This window comes from Musa acuminata, chromosome BXJ2-9, assembly GCF_036884655.1.
Source record: "Musa acuminata AAA Group cultivar baxijiao chromosome BXJ2-9, Cavendish_Baxijiao_AAA, whole genome shotgun sequence".
NCBI lineage: Eukaryota > Viridiplantae > Streptophyta > Magnoliopsida > Zingiberales > Musaceae > Musa > Musa acuminata.
Window position 1 is genome coordinate 13,679,372 of NC_088346.1, and position 18,557 is coordinate 13,697,928.

General features: G+C 38.1%; 2 protein-coding genes across 2 annotated transcripts; one reads left to right on the top strand and one right to left on the bottom strand.

Moving 5' to 3' along the window:
• The first annotated feature begins 1,783 nt into the window (after positions 1 to 1,783).
• LOC103998323 (ethylene-responsive transcription factor ABI4-like) lies at positions 1,784 to 2,557 on the top strand. Its single transcript, XM_009419767.2, has one exon. The coding sequence runs from the start codon at positions 1,784 to 1,786 to the stop codon at positions 2,555 to 2,557; it is 774 nt and encodes a 257-aa protein (XP_009418042.2).
• Positions 2,558 to 7,654: 5,097 nt separating this feature from the next.
• Positions 7,655 to 13,489, bottom strand: LOC103998284 (transcription factor bHLH68). Its single transcript, XM_009419715.3, has 9 exons — positions 13,273 to 13,489; positions 10,417 to 11,352; positions 10,243 to 10,326; positions 10,075 to 10,164; positions 9,805 to 9,975; positions 9,544 to 9,609; positions 8,726 to 8,791; positions 8,574 to 8,642; positions 7,655 to 8,184 (listed from the first exon to the last, which is right to left on the bottom strand). Exons 2-9 carry the CDS (start codon positions 11,092 to 11,094, stop codon positions 7,951 to 7,953), a joined length of 1,458 nt encoding a protein of 485 aa, XP_009417990.2. The 5' UTR covers positions 11,095 to 11,352; positions 13,273 to 13,489; the 3' UTR covers positions 7,655 to 7,950.
• Between the last annotated feature and the right edge of the window lie 5,068 nt (positions 13,490 to 18,557).

An 18,557-nucleotide genomic window follows, 5' to 3' on the forward strand; every position in this document is an offset into this window, starting at 1 on the left:
ATATATATATATATATATATGTGAATAATCAAATAAATATATAAAAATAATAATAATAATTTTATTTACCACATGCAAAATGTAATCAATAAGTCATACGAGAAAACTATAAAAAAATCATAATTTATTTTTTTTAGTTTCACATAAAGTGTTAAATTAAACCAATTGATTTTATTTAATTTGAGGAAGTCTAGAATTGGGCTAAACATCAGCCCAATTAAATAAGTCGATCAAAATTAAAAAATTAAAATTAAAATTTAATATTTTCTAAATTTTATCGAAACTAAATTCAATTAATAACTAGTCAAAATATAGTCATGATCAAATACAATTAAATTATATTGATCAATTTTATAACTAGGATATAAATAAAAAATTTTAAATTTCATTAGGGTAAAATAGTAAATTTGTTGATAGGACATAAACTAGAATAATGAGATTTGTAAAGGGCAAAACTATCAAATGGATTAAAAAAGAATTAATACAAATTACAGGGGTAAAAATATAATTTTCTTTTTTAAAACCCTAAGGGGCGTATACTCGTAGGCAATCGCCACCCCTTGCGTGTAGGTGGGTGCCACCAATGTGGCCACTGCATGCGGGCGGTTACCACTTGGGTGAGTGCCGCTGGTGCGGCTGTCGCCTGTGTGCAGCCGTCGCTTGGGCGCGACCTTTGTCCGCGCACTACCGTCACCTGGACACTAGACAAGGCTTCTACTCATGCTTGGCCGCCACTATGCGGTCGTCGCGTGTGTGTGTGTGTGTTGTCGCATGTGCGGTTGTTGCTTGCGCATGGATGCCTACGGGCTTGCGCACGATTGTTGCGATGTGCATCCAGCCCGACGCATGACCTGTGACCATCGCCAGCATGGCTGCCATGATACGCGGTCAATCACGACGTACAACTCGTCGCCAGGTGGCCGCTCGCAGCCACTGTTACTATTGCGGTGCGCATGTGCTACCCAGCGCAGCTATTGTCGCCAGCAGATCTATCGTAGTGGTTGTATGCAGCACTGTTGTCGTAGTCGATGTGACTACCATCGTGCTGCACAGCCACCGTCGTTGTCATGCGATCATCGAAGATTGCATTATAAAGAATCTAATATCGCCCATAAGCAAGCAAAAGGATAGAGTAGTTAGAAATTTAGATAAACAAAATATACAAATCATTGAAACATCATAAACAAATAATAGATCTAAGTATTTAATCTCAAGAACCTAGGACCTAATAGTAATTGCAAGCATAAAATCTGTGATTTTGCTATATGTAACGCGGAAAAACTTTTATACTAGGATTGAAATCAAATAATAATATATCATATTTCTGATGCATTCCTTTCGATATTATTTGAAAAAAAAAATTATTTGATCTACAATGGTACTATCTTGTCGATCCGAATATCACAGTGATATACAATTTATTGTATTATATATTTTATCCCATTAAAAAAGAGCACGTAATCTAACAATCATGCGCTTGGTGCGTTTCTTTATTCCTTTCCATGGCTGCAATGTTTGCAGTATTAGCTCTTCAGTAGCTGAAACCACTTTGTGTGGCTTTCCAACCAAGCGAGGCAAAGGGAGGCTATCGATTTGCTGCTGCTGCAGCTTCTCAGCATTGCAGTGAAGACTGACCCCTCCCACTGCCCACGCTATATTAATGTCGCTGCACATGACCACCGCCCTTCTCACCCAACGACATCAAAGCCCGAGGGACTCCCACTGAACTCTGCGCTCCTCTCTCATCTCCGAAGCTCTTCGTTCCCCGCGCACGGGCGTCGAAATGGATCATAACGAGCTCAATTCTCCAATAGAACAGTACCAGCTTTCGTTTCCAAGGTGCGCCGGCAGCAGTAGCAACACCACCGTTGCTAGTTCTAGCAGGAGGGGCAAGGGCAAGGATGGGCCGGAGAACGGGAGGTTCAGGTACCGAGGAGTGCGGCAGAGGAGTTGGGGGAAATGGGTGGCGGAGATTCGAGAGCCCAGGAAGCGGACTCGCAGGTGGCTGGGGACCTTTACCACCGCCGAGGACGCCGCCAAGGCCTACGACCGGGCGGCGCTCGTCCTCTACGGCCCACGAGCGCAGCTCAACCTCCAAACATCCTCTACCCCTGCAGCCGCGCATCACGTCGGCGCCACCGCCACTACCTCCTCCTTCACCACCACTCTCCGACCGATACTCCCTCGTCCCTCCGGCTTCCACTTCCACATCGCATCGTTGCCACCCAACAACATCTCTCCTTTCCTAACCACCAACACGACCGACAGCACGATCATGGCGCCGGGCCCGGCGGCGGAACCGCCAAGGGTGGAGGTCGGAGCACCAGCGGCTGGCGCTAACCATCTCGGCTGTAGCGATCCCACAAACTTCGACGAGATCAGAACTTTGGCCGGGTCGGTCAGCTCGAGCTTGTCCCGGTCATGGCCGCCGGTGATGACTACAGCGAGCTCGAGTTCGGCGCCGCTACTGTCGTCGCCATTGTGGGATTACGACGACTACGATGCCGTGGCTTCTTGTCTATGGGATGACACCGATCCTTTCTTCTTCGATATATGAGCACAAGGGATTAGGGTTTCCTTTTGCATGCACGATCTGATTCCAACAGTGAAGAATTCTTCGATTATATTGTTATTTTTCTTGAATTATTCATATTATCCAGTTTATGTATTATATACTTGAAGAAACATAGCATGTTGCCTTGTGGTAGTACAACTCAAGGACATCTAAGCTAGGGTTTTCCGATAATGAATCATGGAAGAAGGATGTTTCGCTGCATGTAGGCAGAAACATGCAACTGATAATGAATTTATGGGCATTTGTTATTCCAAATGCATGATCTTATGCACTGGGGATAGCTGATTTTTTACAAGTAGAAATAGGCATATGATTGATTATGCATCGATATTAAGTATTTGTTTGTGATATTACTGAGGTTCATCTGCTATTGTTAGAAATCTTCTTCCTACGTATCATCTGCTGACAGTTAATTAGCTTGATTTACGATCAAATGCATTTCATAGGCAATATTTATTACCTTGATATACGAACCATGTTGTAACACAAAGTGTGCAGCCATGCAAATCAAATTATTTCTGCCCCCCACCCCCCTCATGGAGTTCCCACCTGATCTGAGGTCGATTGAAACATATATGCCTTAGACAGACAGGTATAATAGTTATGTATGAGTACTGAATGATAGATTCTATACCTTAATAAGTGTCTTCTTATTTTGAAGTCTTGCCATCATAATTAGGTTCCTTTTTGAATATTCATCATCATCATACCTTCCTGCAATCTCTTAACTTTGTCTGCAAAAACTAATCAGAGGAATAGCAGTTTGATTTGCAATCATACTGCAAGTGTTGTGAATGTGTCGTGTTATCTGAAGCTTGATCTAACTTAACAGCAAGGACGAAGGTTTATCTTACTGCGTACATGTTCTTAGGTAATTAAAAGATCTAAAGAATAGGCAGATTTACATATTAGCTTATCAAAGAACACTTACAGCACTGTGTTCTTTGATAAGCTAATATGTAAATCTGCACAAATAAACTTGCAAATTTCTATTTGGAATTCAAACCCACTCAATTTTGATTTCTTTGGAGTATTTTTTGTATTATTCTTCACACTGAATACCCCCTCCTTTGAAAGTTGCCAATAATGTGTGTTGGTTTAGTCTGCCTGTTGCATGAGTCTTCTATTCCCATTGTTTGAGATATGAAAAGAGATGACATCAAGATCTAGCAGTCACTTAATTCTTGAATCAGTTGCATACTTGATCATGCACCATATTAATCATACAATAACAAACACTTCAATAAAATTACTTTTGAGTTGATAGTAGTAATAGGAAGACAACTTTTGGTATTACAATAAAATTACTCTCTTGTATTCTTTAACATTAAATATATATATATATATATATATATATATATGTAATTGACTTGATTGCTACTGATTAATATAATACAAGGTTGACTTGTACTCAACCATGGACATGTTTACAGTCTTTAAGGCCTTGCCCTTTTCAACCACTGATAAAAGACCACTCACTTATAAAATACATGGATGCTAATCTCAATGGACATCCCATTATTAATGAGTCATCACATTGGCAGAGTTTTTATCTTTTATAAACCTTTCTGGATGCCACAAATAGTAATTTCTGATGAACCATACAAATCTATCATTGTAAATGGAAACAATCTCTTGGTGGAGGAGGAGAATTGTTCTTTTATCATAAGTTTCGATCTAGTTTGTAGCCAGCCCAATCTATCCATCGGACCTACTTAATTCAGGTTCCAGAAATGATCCAAAATCTAGTCGAGAATTTGTAGCTTTTGTGGTTTGGATCAAAGATCTAGAAAAAGGTAGATTGCAACTCCATGGGATCACGAATAAAGGCACAACGTGGTTTGATTAACATTAAAGAAGCATACAGTCACTTCAAATGATATGACATTGATTGATGCTAACACTCCAACCATAGTGGTTATGATGATATGCCCCATGATATATGGCCATTGATGTGGACCTTATTGCACTCTTTCTGTGCAACATTGAATTGTTGTTTTAGTCTCAACATGAATCAAATATATAGCCCCTCCTCCCACTAGGAAGATTAGGAAAATTCGAGTTTCCATATGTCTGTGGATTATTTTGTGCCACTATTAGTGATTAAGATGCTATTTGAAGTCTATTTTGTATGGATTAAGATCTCAAAAGACAATATTATGTATGGGATATTTGCCGCTGTCATCATCATGGTTTTGGATTATGTTTTTTCTTAATTTTACTGATTATTTTTCCTAATAATTTTTAGTGAAAGAAAGCTAAAAGGATCGAACTATCCTCCTCACATCTTGCTATAGAATTGAATTGTGACAAGCATATGACTCGGTTGTCAAACTGTATCATCATCATTGTCATGCATTTCCTTTTCATGTTACAATGCATGAGGAAATATCTACAGGAACAAACATGACCAACAATGTCATGCATATAACTCTCAAACAGGAGTGAGTGATGATGAGAGAGGGCAAGGGGGCGATGCCAAACAGGCTAAGGAAGCACCTCAATCAAATCGTGCTTCATCATCATCATCATCAACCTCCCTCCCATGGACGGAAAGCAGATGTGAACAGCACCTCGTCATATCTACATCATGATGGAAATGCACTGCTTTATTATTATTATTATTTTTTTTTAGGGAACTGCAAACACATCACACATGGTGTAAATAATAAAACAAAAGAAAAAAGAGTAGAGATATTATTGAAAATATATAATTAGCTCCATGAAGAGTCTAATCTGAATATTCATTTTTTCTGTCAAATAAAGCTATAAGAATGTTTTTATGAAGAACAAATGCTACATCTTGATAAGTATTTGAAACTAGATGCTAGAAATATATATATATATATATTTACACAGTGAAATACTTTGATTGAGATGTGCAATCATGGCAATTAATGTGGAAGGTCAGTGCAGCAAACCTACCCCCGGGGCATTTAATCGTTCGATAACCTTCTGACCATTGCTATTCGGTGAGCTCCAAATCATGGTGACTATGGAGGTGATGTTGCCCTGCACACGCGTCTGGACAGAGGAATGAGTTGCATGAGGTGGGGAGAAAGGAACGGAGCCATGGTCCCTCCTGTTCCACTTTCTGCACCGAGGACAACAGAGGGTTTTGTCAGAGGATGAACAAGGGAAGGGCACAGACAAGCGACGTTAGCATTAGGACAGGTCATGTGATGGAGTTCGACCTACAAATATAATTAGATTAAATTGATGATGTGTGTTAATCCTCATCAGTTTCACTTGGACTCAATTCATTCTCCCTCTCTCTCTCTCTCTCTCTCTCTCTCTCTCTCTCTCTCTGTGGCATAATGTTCTGTACTTTGTAGGGAAGCATTTGAGGCATTTAGGGTGGTCGAGTACACACCGATGAAGACGGACTCTACGTAGTCTTTATGAGAGCATCATGCCTCCAGCTTGGGTGTACTTCGTCTCCATGATGCCATCTCCGCTGCATGTGGAGTGCCTCGCTTGCCATGCACAACATATTCCACAGATTCTGCAAGCTTTTCTCCCTTTCTGTTTCCATCAGTTTGACTGGCCAATATCAGCAGGACTACTTCTTTTCTCCGTGTTCTTCATCAAAGATTAATGGCCCAATTCTTGAAAGAAAAATAGCATCAGAATTTTCTCTCTCTCTTTTTTACCTAATACTCTTCACTCATCTATTCCTTATTCCTTCCCCCCCCCCCTTTTTTTTAAGTCTCTTTTCCTTATGATCTATATTGTATTATAATATTTTTCAGAGAAAAAAAACATAGCAAAAAAGTATTTATAATTAACACAGAGTTCAAAAATATTATGCTATCGTTGAAAACATAGAAACATAATATTATTTTACAAAAAATTGTACAAAAAACATAATCAAAATTTGACAATTAGACCCTTGTGATCTAAATGGATTCAAAGGTTTGCTAACATTTATGATAGAATTAAATAGTGATGTTACATAAAATGGATTCTAACATTGTCACATGGAAAAGGTGATGGATCCTGTTGTGGACAAGAAACGGTTTTAAGTATCCATCATAGGTTGAAGAGGCTCCACCGTTCCCACCCCTCGATTCTCCCTGCTTTCTCCTCCCACCATGCTCCCAAGAACCGAGAGCATCTTCCACCTGGGGGAGGAAGAAGGTGGTGAGGCTCCAGAGAGTGCAGCCGCCATCACAGAGCTCGACTGCTCCAAATACGAAGGCCTTCGTATCCTCATACACCGTTCGGGACGACCATCCAACTATGTCGTCATCAAGTCTTTGTTGAAGCCATTCACATTCACGCCTATGGCTTCGCCACCACGGTTTGGCTTCCTCAGAGCTTGCTGCTTCTGCAAAAGGGAGCTCAGTCTTCACAAGGATGTGTACATGTACAGGTATTCTTCTTCTTCTTCTTCTTCTTCTCGTTGTGGTGTTGTAGATTGATGGTTGTAGTTGAATTAGGGCAGGGGAGAGCAGGGGTTCTGCAGCGAGGAATGCCGTCAACGCCAAATCCTGCAAGATGAGAGGAGTGAACTCGGAGCGTCGACGAGGGAGAGGTCGAAGGCTCCTCTTCCTCATCATGCTTCCACCGGAGTTGATGATTCTGGCCGACGCAGGAGGATCTCAGCAGTAGCCTAGAGATAAAACCATCCATCAAGAAGAAGCACATCTGATCTTTGTTTCCTTTCTCGTCTAAAAAGGAAGAGAAAGCTGCATGTCTTATGACTCTCGCATTGTTGTATGTCAATAAAAAGAAATATGCTTCTTCCTTTCCAATTTTACTCGCCTAATAAAAGAATCAGTGTGAACAAAGAGCAGATTCCATTGCAACTCCAAGAACATGTTCTCTAGATTTCTACCCTGTGAAGCAACCAATTAGGTTGATTTTTTTTGGGAGCTTCGTAAGTCTTTAACTCTCTACAATCATTCTAATTAATAATAATCATCTTTAAGTAGGATGATGACGGAAGAAGGTAGATGATTAACTCGAGAGTTAAGAATAATTTAATCAATGAAGCTTAGAAAAGTTAGAGATGACATCGATCTAGTAATTTACTTGGTCTATTGGGAAGCAAATTTTATTAGTCTGATTCACACGTAAGAACATGTATGTATATGAATAAAACTTGTAACATCCTCAACAAGAAAGTCTAATACATCAGTCAGTAGTAACTTAGAACAACCAATAACACTTTGATCAGCAAACTGAAATCTCTACCAGCAAACAAATTAGAAGAAAAGAAAGGGAGAACATAGCACGTCAGCTGGCTCTCTTGACTTGTCATTGGCTTGGTGAGCTTCCTGTTTAACGATGGAACCATTGCAGCCAGTGTTGCAATCATGGTCATGGCAACTCCTGCCGTCCATGGAACTGTGGCTCATTACGGGTTTTCTTCAATCTGGTGGGGTAGAAGTGGAGGAGGAGCCTTTCTGAGTTGATATTGCGGTGGCAAGTGCAATCGGCATGAGGCAGAGCCCTTTGTGTTGAAGGTACTGCATGGCAGTGGTGACATTAGTTTCCATTAGCTTCACTACTTCCTTTTCAAATGCTAAGCTGTCCCCTGACTCGGATATATCAGAGCCTCCTTGCCCAACCGACGATGACCATAGAAGCAGACTGCCGGAGCCCTGCAGAAACGAGAAATGATTGAAGATAACCAATAAAACATTCTTTTGCTAAATCTATGGTGACAGTTCGTGGAAGGGCATAAAGAAATGGATCCAAATGAACTCCTTAATCTCTATGTTCTCTATAGTCACAAGGAGATGATGGTAAAGTGGTCGATTGCAACTCTGGCTTGGATTAATTTTTCCCTACCTTGCTGCTGAAGAAAAAGGCAAGTCAATTTTAATCATACCTTTGTTCGATCGAAAGAAAAAAAAGGCTAAAATCTTTACTACTATATTTTAAAAAAAGATAACCTGTTGATTAGACCAAAACAAAGAATAAAGAAAAATGAGAACAAGCAATTACTGTTCAGATTATTAATCAGAAAAGAAAAGCAATGAAACAGAACCTCAGTTTGAGTATCTGTCAGTAGGGGAACAACTGCTCCAGTTGCACCCAGCCTGCTCATGCTTAGAACCTTCAATTAACATATTGCAGAAAAAAATGAGGGAAAAAAGCAAAGAAACAAAAAGCTAATTAACATATTGTAAACGTGCAAACCTTGACTTGCAGCTGGAGGAATTTTACATACTCGATGATTTCATCAAGCATCGATGCCTTATCAGTCTGCAAAAGGAAAAGTGCATGCTTCAGCTACAAGCAACTCTTCAGCTAAGGGAGAATAAAGAGCTCATGATATTCCTATATAATATAAGGTTTGAGTCCGTAAAGGAGATATTTTCCATATCAAATGGCAAATATATGCAGACAGATTCTAATTTTATAGCTTCAAAATTATTAATTCACATTGGTAGATAAAGACATGCTGCACTATCTAAACAACTTGTTGTAGAAACATGAGAACTAGATAATAAAATAAGCAAAATCACGATTCTTCTTGGCATACAGAAATATGGAATTTGACTAGAAGCAGCAAAGATCTCCCATAACAACCTGTATGGTTACACGGACAGCGGTGGTACTACAGGCAGTAGCATAATACCATGACATGGTATTGCAAAGGTGAACAGTCATCACCTTCAAGCTCCAGTTGGACTGCAACTTATAACAATTGACTCAGCCTGATCCAACTCTCAACTCATGTACTTAATTAAAATATTAACTCAGCTGCTGCAACTCAAAGGACTCAAATATCCTTATAATCAAAGCTATTCTAATTCTAGTCTTGCTGTATCTTGACCAATGCCAAAATTTTATTATTGCAGTCAACATAAATATAGCACTAAAGAGTTGTCTTCTCTCGTTTTTTTAGTTGCAGAGAAAATAAGACTTCCTTATAGTTGTTTATTGAAATAAAAGGGAAGAAGCATGCAACAAGCTCCACAGAATGAACAGAGGGAGAAATGAAGGTCAAGTACCTTATTGGAACTGGGGACAAGCTCCTGTAAATTCTTCATCCTTTCTGCAATTTTTTCTCTCCGGAGCTGCATCAATGATTGACACTTACAGATGAAAAATATTGATATGGGAACCATGTCATCAACAAAAATTAACAAAAGATATTCGAGTCCAGAAGTAAATTGTGAAACCAACCAAGTAAATATCCAAGTCAAAGCAAATTTCATAGGCTAACCAAGTACTTTACAGTGCAAGACACGACAATATAAAGGCATGCTCACTCGTTCTGCAATACTATGTGGATCAGTGGCCTGGCCACGTCGAGCTCTTGCACGTGGCTTGGCAGCTCCATTGCAACCACTGGCATTAGCGAAAACAGCTTGGGATTGGGCACCAGTAGAGGTGTTTATCTGATGATGGCTGGCATTATGCCTTTCAGACAATAATGATGGCTGAATCATGAAGCACAGCATATGCATCAACCAAAAAGAACAAAAGCTACTAAACATGTCGATATACAAAGATTAGGAAATAAATGTTGAGCAGAAAACCTGTAGAGGGCTTTGCATTCCTGCCATTTTACTCAATACCATCATAGATGATCCAGATGGAAAACAGGGCGAGTGCAACCCGTTTTGCTCCTGCAATTCTATATAGGTTAAATTGACTCATATGAAATGCTATAACAGGCAGTAACTAGAAAGACTGGTTTGGAGAACCTTCTGTGGCTGCAAAGCACTAGGGATCAAATTTATCTGTTGCCCCGCAGAGAAAGAAGAAAAATTGTGTTGCTCATTTTGATCCTGGAAAGTCATATCATCTATAAGTAGGTCTTAATGATAAACAGTCAGTAGGACAATCTAAGCACAATTCTTAAAGAAAAGGCTACTCACTTTAACATCTCGAAACTTCCCATTCTCCAGACTTATTTTGCCTAATATGTCATCATGGTTTTCATGTCCTTGATAACTGAAAGCTGGCAAATTTCCATGTCCAATAAACGAAGAGACACTTGAGTACGATGAAGGCCATACTATTGGAACTGAGTTAATCGAATGGGCATCTACAAGAGACAGTGGAAAAGCAGATAGTTCACTGCTGGTGCTCCCAATTGAACTAGATATGGCCAGTGTGGTATGTGGCAATGCTGATTCAAATGATGCAGATGTTGGGTTACTATCAGTGACCCCCTCTAGTGAGAAAGTTGTAACCTGAGTCTCATTATCCAGTGAGACTGAATTCGAAGTTTGACAATGTAAAATCTGGTGATATAATCTTTCACCAGAATATAGATCTTTGAGAATTCCATAGTTTATCTTCCCATCTAATAAGATTGAAGAAGTCCTTTCATGCCCGTGCATATTTAAATCTTCAGCATCTGCATTGCCTACAATATTACTTGAAGATACACTGCAAACCGATGGGTTCTTCACTTCTCCATATGATTCCACGGAATCAGCAAGCAAGACATTTGTCTGAGCTATGCTTGTATTATTCCATGATGCCTTTGAAGAGACATTTCTATCTGACCATGTTGGAGATGATATGAAGGAATTAAGTAAGTCATCCATTACAATTTTCTTCACTTGTGATCAGGAACAATGAGCCTCTTAGAAAGAGAATTTGACAATTCTATCAGAAGAACCAGACATAAAAAAACTGATACTGACTTATACACTTTAACCCTTCATCGTATCAATGCCAGATTGCAGCTCTGTATGATGAACTGTGCAGTGGAAGCGGTATTCCATTATCTAATCTGGAAACTGAAGCTGTTGATACTGTTGTGCCTAATAGCATGAATAAATTTGTTCAGAACATAACAGAACCTGCGTGTAATAAGAAATTTTATGAAGAGAATCGTTACTGATTGACTATAGTCCAAAACACACATTTGGTATATCATTCAGAAGCGAGTCTCGAAATTCAATGGTTTGTGGGTATGATATTCGAACTAATATAGGCAATTTATTTTCCTCTAAAAGAAAATACAGCCTATTAGAGCATATACACCTTAGCAAGCCAATTGACATTATAATATCCCAAACAATAGCATGCATGAGCAGTATTAACTTGATCATTTGAGTAGTTTCCAACAGTCAGAAAAGTCCTCTTTATATCCTTTCAAGTTACATTTTTTCTGTAATCTATTGATACATACATTCCACCCGTTATCATCTCGTAAGACCTTGATGTATTGCTCAAATCTCAATGTTATCAGATCCATCGAGTTCTCTAAGATCTACATGTGTTCCTTGTGCAATAATAATCCATGTAAAGCTAGAAGTTAGAGCAATACTTTTACCAAATTGCATATGATTCTAATTAGATGCTATTTGTTCAAACAGCCATGCCACAAAACTCCTGATCACCAAATTCAGACTTATAAACAACAATATCCAAGATACTCGTTAATAGTATGTTGTAACATATTTATTTATCAGCTATGAGAAAGGAAAACATCAGTTAAACATCAAAGATGTATTTGACTTGTTATGCTGTTCATCTCTGACCATTCTGAGAGAACAGATGACAGAAAACAATGACTGCATTTAAGAAAGAAAATTAAAGTATACACACATGTAACCAGAAGTTTCTAATAGTGCTCAGAATTCAAGCTATATAAAATGCCTGGAGAAAGAAATATATATTTCAATGTTAGTCTCAATGTTATGGAGCCTCCTACAAGATTATTCTCTATTTCAGAAGAACAATGACAAAGTTAACAAGAAACAACCTTAGAAGAATGAACCCAGTAATTGCAAAGAATTTCTTCAGCAATCAAAGTATCACAGAGTTGGAAATTCTATGTCAAACGCAGTACTATAGATGATAAATGTTGATTCAGCTAACAGAAGTACTACCACCAAATATGAGTCCCCAGCATTTCAGCACGAAGGAAATGGTATCTGAGGTCATTAGTAAAGGTCACACGTCTGTGGACTTTCAAGTTTCTTTCATTTATGAAGTTTCACCTGCTTCTGACTGCTTCCAACTTCAATAGATCAAAACTAGCCTTTGGAGATTTTTCGTTTTCATTTCCTTTGGAGACAAAATAATATCAGCCCATCCCTTTTCTCAATTCCACCATCGATCAACAGTTTCCTGAAGATTCCCATATAAATGCTTTTCACGCTCTCTTCCTGACTCCTAAGTACTAGAAGATAAGATGAATGACATAGGAGCTCCTTGACAGGCTCTCTCTGTTCTCGGTTGGTCCTCATGGTGCAAATACAACTCTGCAGTTGTTATCGAAACCGTCATAATTCATGCTTGTCTTGTTTGTTTCACCCTGAATTATCTGAACCAAGTACGTTGCGTCTCTACTTCCCACAACAAAGACGATCGAAATTTGAATCAATTTACTCTAATTCATGTCAAGGAAGTCACTCTAACTAAATATTTGTATTCTAGATAGCAAAACAGAGGAGAAACAAAAATCTCAGCATAGAAATGGCCCATTTGAAAGGAAAAAGAAGACAGACGAGAAGAAATAATGATAGCATAGAGTAGCAAGCAAAATCAAACAAACTACAATTCAACGACCACGACATGCTTCAAGATCAAATTTTGACGCAAACCCACACGGAACAACGGCGACCCAATCGCAGATCAACAGCTATCGCTTCAATAACACACGCACACCCGCGCACGCAACATTCATCGGATTGCTTCAAGAATTGAACAGGAACGACCCTAAAATGAGCAAGAAATCGAAGCAGAGCAGAGCCGGAAACCACGTGATTCACCTGGGAAGGGAGAGAATTCCAGCCCAAACGGATTGCTTCGATTCGTTTGCGAGGAAGGCCGAGAGCAGCGGGCAAGCTTGGGAGAGTTAAAGAAGACGATCAAACAAAGCGAGAGCCGAAGAGCTCTTAACTGCTCCGGCTATTTCCAAGGAGGCCGAGAGACGTAGTGTGAACAGGGAACTCGGTAGCGTTAGGTCCCGCTGTGAGTCTCCCGCACACGACTACCTTGAGTTATATAATAGCTTCCGATCTGGGTACCGTTAGTGAGATTAAGCAACCTCACCATAACAGATGCGAGGGAGAGAGAGCCTGTGTGGGGAGATCAGCGTTCACCTCATCTACGGGTAAGGTTACACCAATCACCAACGAACTAAATACATAATACACCTAATTTTCGTACAAACAAGCGCACCGTGTGCGCGACTCACACGAAATCGGGGGAAGCTAATGGGTTTCTTTGGTTATCGGGTTCGATGGCGACCGTTTTGCACGCGGCTTTGCGGAAAGCGGGTTGCGGGTAGCAAAAGGCGATCCGCCATGTGGAACTCAGGTCACCAAATTACTAAAATAGCCCTTTGTTGGCGATAATGAACCCTTTTTCAGGGTAGATGAGTAATTTGGCCTCCGGAAAAGCCGGGGCCGTTGCGTCGATCTCGGCGGAGCTGTGGCGATTGACCCGGTCGCCCATGGGGATTATTCGTAGGTTTAGGGGTCTCTTCGTAAGTTTGCACGCGCGGGATATTTCCGGCCGTCTGATTCGAATCAAAGCGACGTGCGGCGTGAGAAGGCGACGCCTCGCGTGATGAGATCAGCAAGCGCGTGAAGCGTGGCAAGTCGGTAAATTTCGGGCAGCGTGGATTACCTATCTTCTGGATTCGCAACTCAAGTAAATGACGAAAACACCCCCGGAGCGGGGCCCTGTTCCGGCGGGAGGGTGGGTCCCACCTGCGTCGTTGGATGCAGCTTAATCGTAAACCGTGGAGGATATCCTCCACAATGTTCCTAACCATCGACATCATCGGATGAGTTCACTAAGAAAGAAGATTAAAAGACAAGTGTGTCAGGCTTGTAGTAGCATGCAAGCTAAGCTAATCGCTCGCTAATTCTTTGGTGATTTAGACAGTTGAGCGAAGATAATGAGTGGAACATGACAGCTTATGGACTTGTTTGTATGTGGATTAAGATGGTAATTAACTACTTCTCATTGCCAAGTAAAAAAATATGGCAGTGGATGAGCTTGAGGAGGTCAGCTTAACTTTTTTTTGTCCTCCTCCTCCATCATCATCATCATCATCATCTATCTTTTCTTTTCTTTGTGTTTTTTGGGCACTGCACTCTACAACTGCAAGACAACTAGCAGTGCATTTGGTTCTCATACTAGTTTATTATCAGTCAGAACATTATCCATAACTTTTGTTTTAGATTTTTATTTAATTATTTAACCTTGAATAATGGATAAATTTCTGCTTAGAAAAATGTCTCTTTTCTTTTTTTTCATTCAATGAACTGAAAGGATATTAAAAAGGAAAGCACCTGTGGGCTCTGATGTCGATCCATGGATTCTTGTAACTCCACTGTTGAGTTCTGATTGCATGATTTATGTGCATGAAACTTAATGCTAATGGAGGAGAAATTTTGATGCACAAAAGTCTAATTGTTTGGTGAACAAAAGAAGAGAAGAGAGAGAGAGAGAGATAAAAGCATACTTTGATTATAGTCTTGCTACATACAAGCACATTCTCACATCAGATGCTCATTTCTTCTTCCCTTGAGCTTCAAGCTTTGTGAAATGGACTAAAAAGGTGTTTTATAGGTGGGGATGCAACTCATAGTTCACTATACAATGGATGTCCATTTATGAAGGAATAATTTGCAAAACATTGTCTTCTTGCTCATACTTTATTTTGGTCTGCTAAACATCTGTGGCAGCCATGAGGAAGAATTAGAATATGTCAAGGGGACACAAGTCTTTAAACAAGATCAACTTGGATTTGTTCAAAGGGCATGACCTTGAGATGGAATAATGCATTCCTATGTAACAACTGGCATCAATTCGAGCAGAAGCAAAGATTAGATTTTGGTCTCCTCCATCACTCCTACTCATGCACCAAGGCATACTGTACTGTCATCACTTGAAGATGTATAAGGATTTTTTGTTTCTAAAGAAAAAAAATAATCCATAATCCATTAACAATAAGCACTCTTATGATCATATTATTATTATATTAGTCCATATTATCTCTCTGCTTGGGATCTATAGAAGTATTTGAACATGTAATAGAAAGTTCAGATTTTAATATCAAATTTACATATGAAGAAAATGTGATCTATAGAATCACTATCACTGCCCCTTAGAAAATAATTAAAACTAATTTTTATCCTCATTTATTAGAATAAGGGAGGTGATATTTTGATTATTTAACCTTGAAGATAACGCAAATTCAATCTCTTTTTTTTTTTTAGTATATCATAGACTGAATAGGTGATATTATAAAATTGTACTGGGAACATATTTGACAAAGTCTCTCCGATACTTAAATTAGCAATAGGGTTGAGAAATTTTAATTTAATATTGAATCTGATTAATCAAGTCTGAAAATACAAAATGTTGACTTAAGTTATCTAATCATTACTATTTATTTAAGTGTGCACTGTCCCTTCTATTAGGTCAAATACTTTTTCTTAATACAAAATCAAATATCAATCACATATTATTGAGATAACATATATCAACTTCTAACGTATAAGGACTATGAATGATTGAAATAAACCATATCAACCATCAGATATAGCATGCCATTCGACATCTGCTATTAGAGGGAAGAATTAAACCTACTTGCACACTTGTGGAGGCTTCTCAGTTAAAATCACATTTTCAAATTAACATAGGGAAATAGGTGGGGAAAAAAAACGAAAAAACTGATGTTGTGTTGAAGAAACAAAAGAAAATAGTCTGCTACTTTGGAATTAAGGTGGTTGCCAATAAACTCTATCTTTGGCTGATGTAGAATCTCATGGGGGAGGAGTGTGTCTTCCACATTCTCCATAATGGTCAGTGTCACAAACATGAACTGAACTTTTTGGAGTCCACTTAGGAAAATAATGGCATTTCAATCACAGTGAAATAGCTGTTGATTCTGATGACAGCAGAGGTTCAAGAAGTTGTCTATCTCACAGTTCCTGTTGTTTGATGGTAGAACTCCTGTTTCAATTAAGATGGCAGAACTTAGCCATTATTCCTTATCATATTTACATCCACAATAATCTTTATTATCCTTTATGTTAATCTTAACACACTGTCATTTAAGGGAGAGGTGACATGTGCACTACACTGCGGTTATGTACCTCTGATTCCTTTGTTCATGCATCCACTCTTTGTGTTGCAAGGGAACTAAATTCCCCACCACAAGAGTTGTAGCATCTCATATCTAATTAAAGATAGATATTCTCATGTAGTAAATTATTTTTGCCCTCAATTTCAAGAGAATGATATCATTCTTTTTCTCTTTATTTTTGTGCAATTCATAATTGGAGGTCTTAAGTTTTCCTAGTGATGCTTTTAAAGTATTAGAGTCTTAATAACAACAATATAATCATAATAGATCTCATTGATCTTGATAAAAAAAGATATTAAATAAAAAATATTTAAATATTTACTGATAGTTTTTAGTAAGGTATCCTCATGTCTTCTTCTACTTGTAACGCTAATTGTAATTTGTTTATTTTTTTCTATATATATATACATATACATATATATGTATATATATATATATTTATTTATATATATACATATATATGTATATGTGTATATAGATATACATATATATATATATATATACATATATATGTATATATATATATATATATATATATATATATATGTACACACACACACACACACACACATATATATATATATATATATATATATATATATATATATATATATATATATATATATATAGGTCTCGTTAACCTCTTTGAAAAAAATTGAAGGATTAGAATAGGTTAATAACAATCCAGTATAAGTCTACGTTAAATCTCTTAGATTTTTAATCAACTCGCTATGATAACTTGAATTATAAAGAATGTTTTAGTTTGATGATACATTCCATAATGAATTAACCCAAATCCTACTAAATATATTAACCCAAACTTTAACCTCACATGCACCCCTAATCCTCCACTTGAGACTAAGAAATGGCATAAATGTAGTTTTGGACTCTTAGGAGGGTCCACAAGTAATTTTGCATGAAATACACTTTTCTCGTTAGATTCTCATGCCGACATCTTTTTTGGTGTGCTCAATTTTTTTTACCATTATCTGAAAATTTAAGTTTCTCAAACTCTTAAACTCATTTCTTTAAATGTGGTTTTTTAATGGATAAAGTTTAAAAAAAAAATTTCATTAGCACCCAAGTTTGAAAATTCTTGCATAGCATTCTTTTTTTTAAAATGACTATTTTAGCCCTATCAATCATCACCCTCCTTCGTACCTCCATCTTATCCACCCTATCGACTGCCCATCTCGTTGGGTCCCGCATCTGATAATCTCACTCGTTCGTCATGGTCGATAGTGAGCCTCGCTTTTGCATGATAAGACTAATCACCCTCTAGTCGCCTATGCCTCTACATGTGGTTTGGCAACTTCAGCCACCCCACTCCTTTTTCTCTCATCACGCTATGCCTCATACAAGAGTTAGCCCCATTACATCCTTTGATTATCTTTATCTTTATGCTAAAGCAACAATCGATCACGACGAAATCCGTAGAAGTTGACTAAGCGACCAGGTATAGTCAAATCCGTAGAAGTTGGCTAAGCGACCAGGTATAGTCATGTTGGGTTATGATAAAATTTCTTTAAAGTTATAAGGTAAAAATGATCTTTTTCACGAGTTAAAAGCAAAATTTTTAAAATTAAAATATTTATAAGAAAAATTAAAAGTTAAATATTTTTTGAAAAATAATTTTTTTAATATACTTATTGATGTCTCCTTATCTTTTCACATATCTTAATTTATTTTATTATTATTATTTTCACATCATGACATTAATATTTCTTTTCTCTAAAAATAAAATAGATTATTGCAAATAAGAAAAATCCTTCAATATACTACTTGCCTATTATTTTTTTCTCAAGAATATTTTATTACCGACCCATACCTGAGAATCTGATTGCGAAATCAACGTTAGTATGGTGGGTCCCAACTCTGTCTCGAATTGTAGAGCAGGTAAATAAAGGACACCTGTTCTTTTTCTCCCATTTCCTCTCTCTTTATAACGGA

Bases quoted from the DNA above. Each gene is read 5' to 3' on its own strand.
- LOC103998323 (XM_009419767.2), top strand. From the start codon at position 1,784: ATGGATCATAACGAGCTCAATTCTCCAATAGAACAGTACCAGCTTTCG.
- LOC103998284 (XM_009419715.3), bottom strand. From the start codon at position 11,094: ATGGATGACTTACTTAATTCCTTCATATCATCTCCAACATGGTCAGAT. The intron at 10,165-10,242 runs GTTCTCCAAACC...ATAGAATTGCAG, and splicing joins GTGCTTTGCAGCCACAGAAG to GAGCAAAACGGGTTGCACTC. The intron at 8,185-8,573 runs GTTCTGTTTCAT...TCGTTTCTGCAG, and splicing joins TGACAGATACTCAAACTGAG to GGCTCCGGCAGTCTGCTTCT.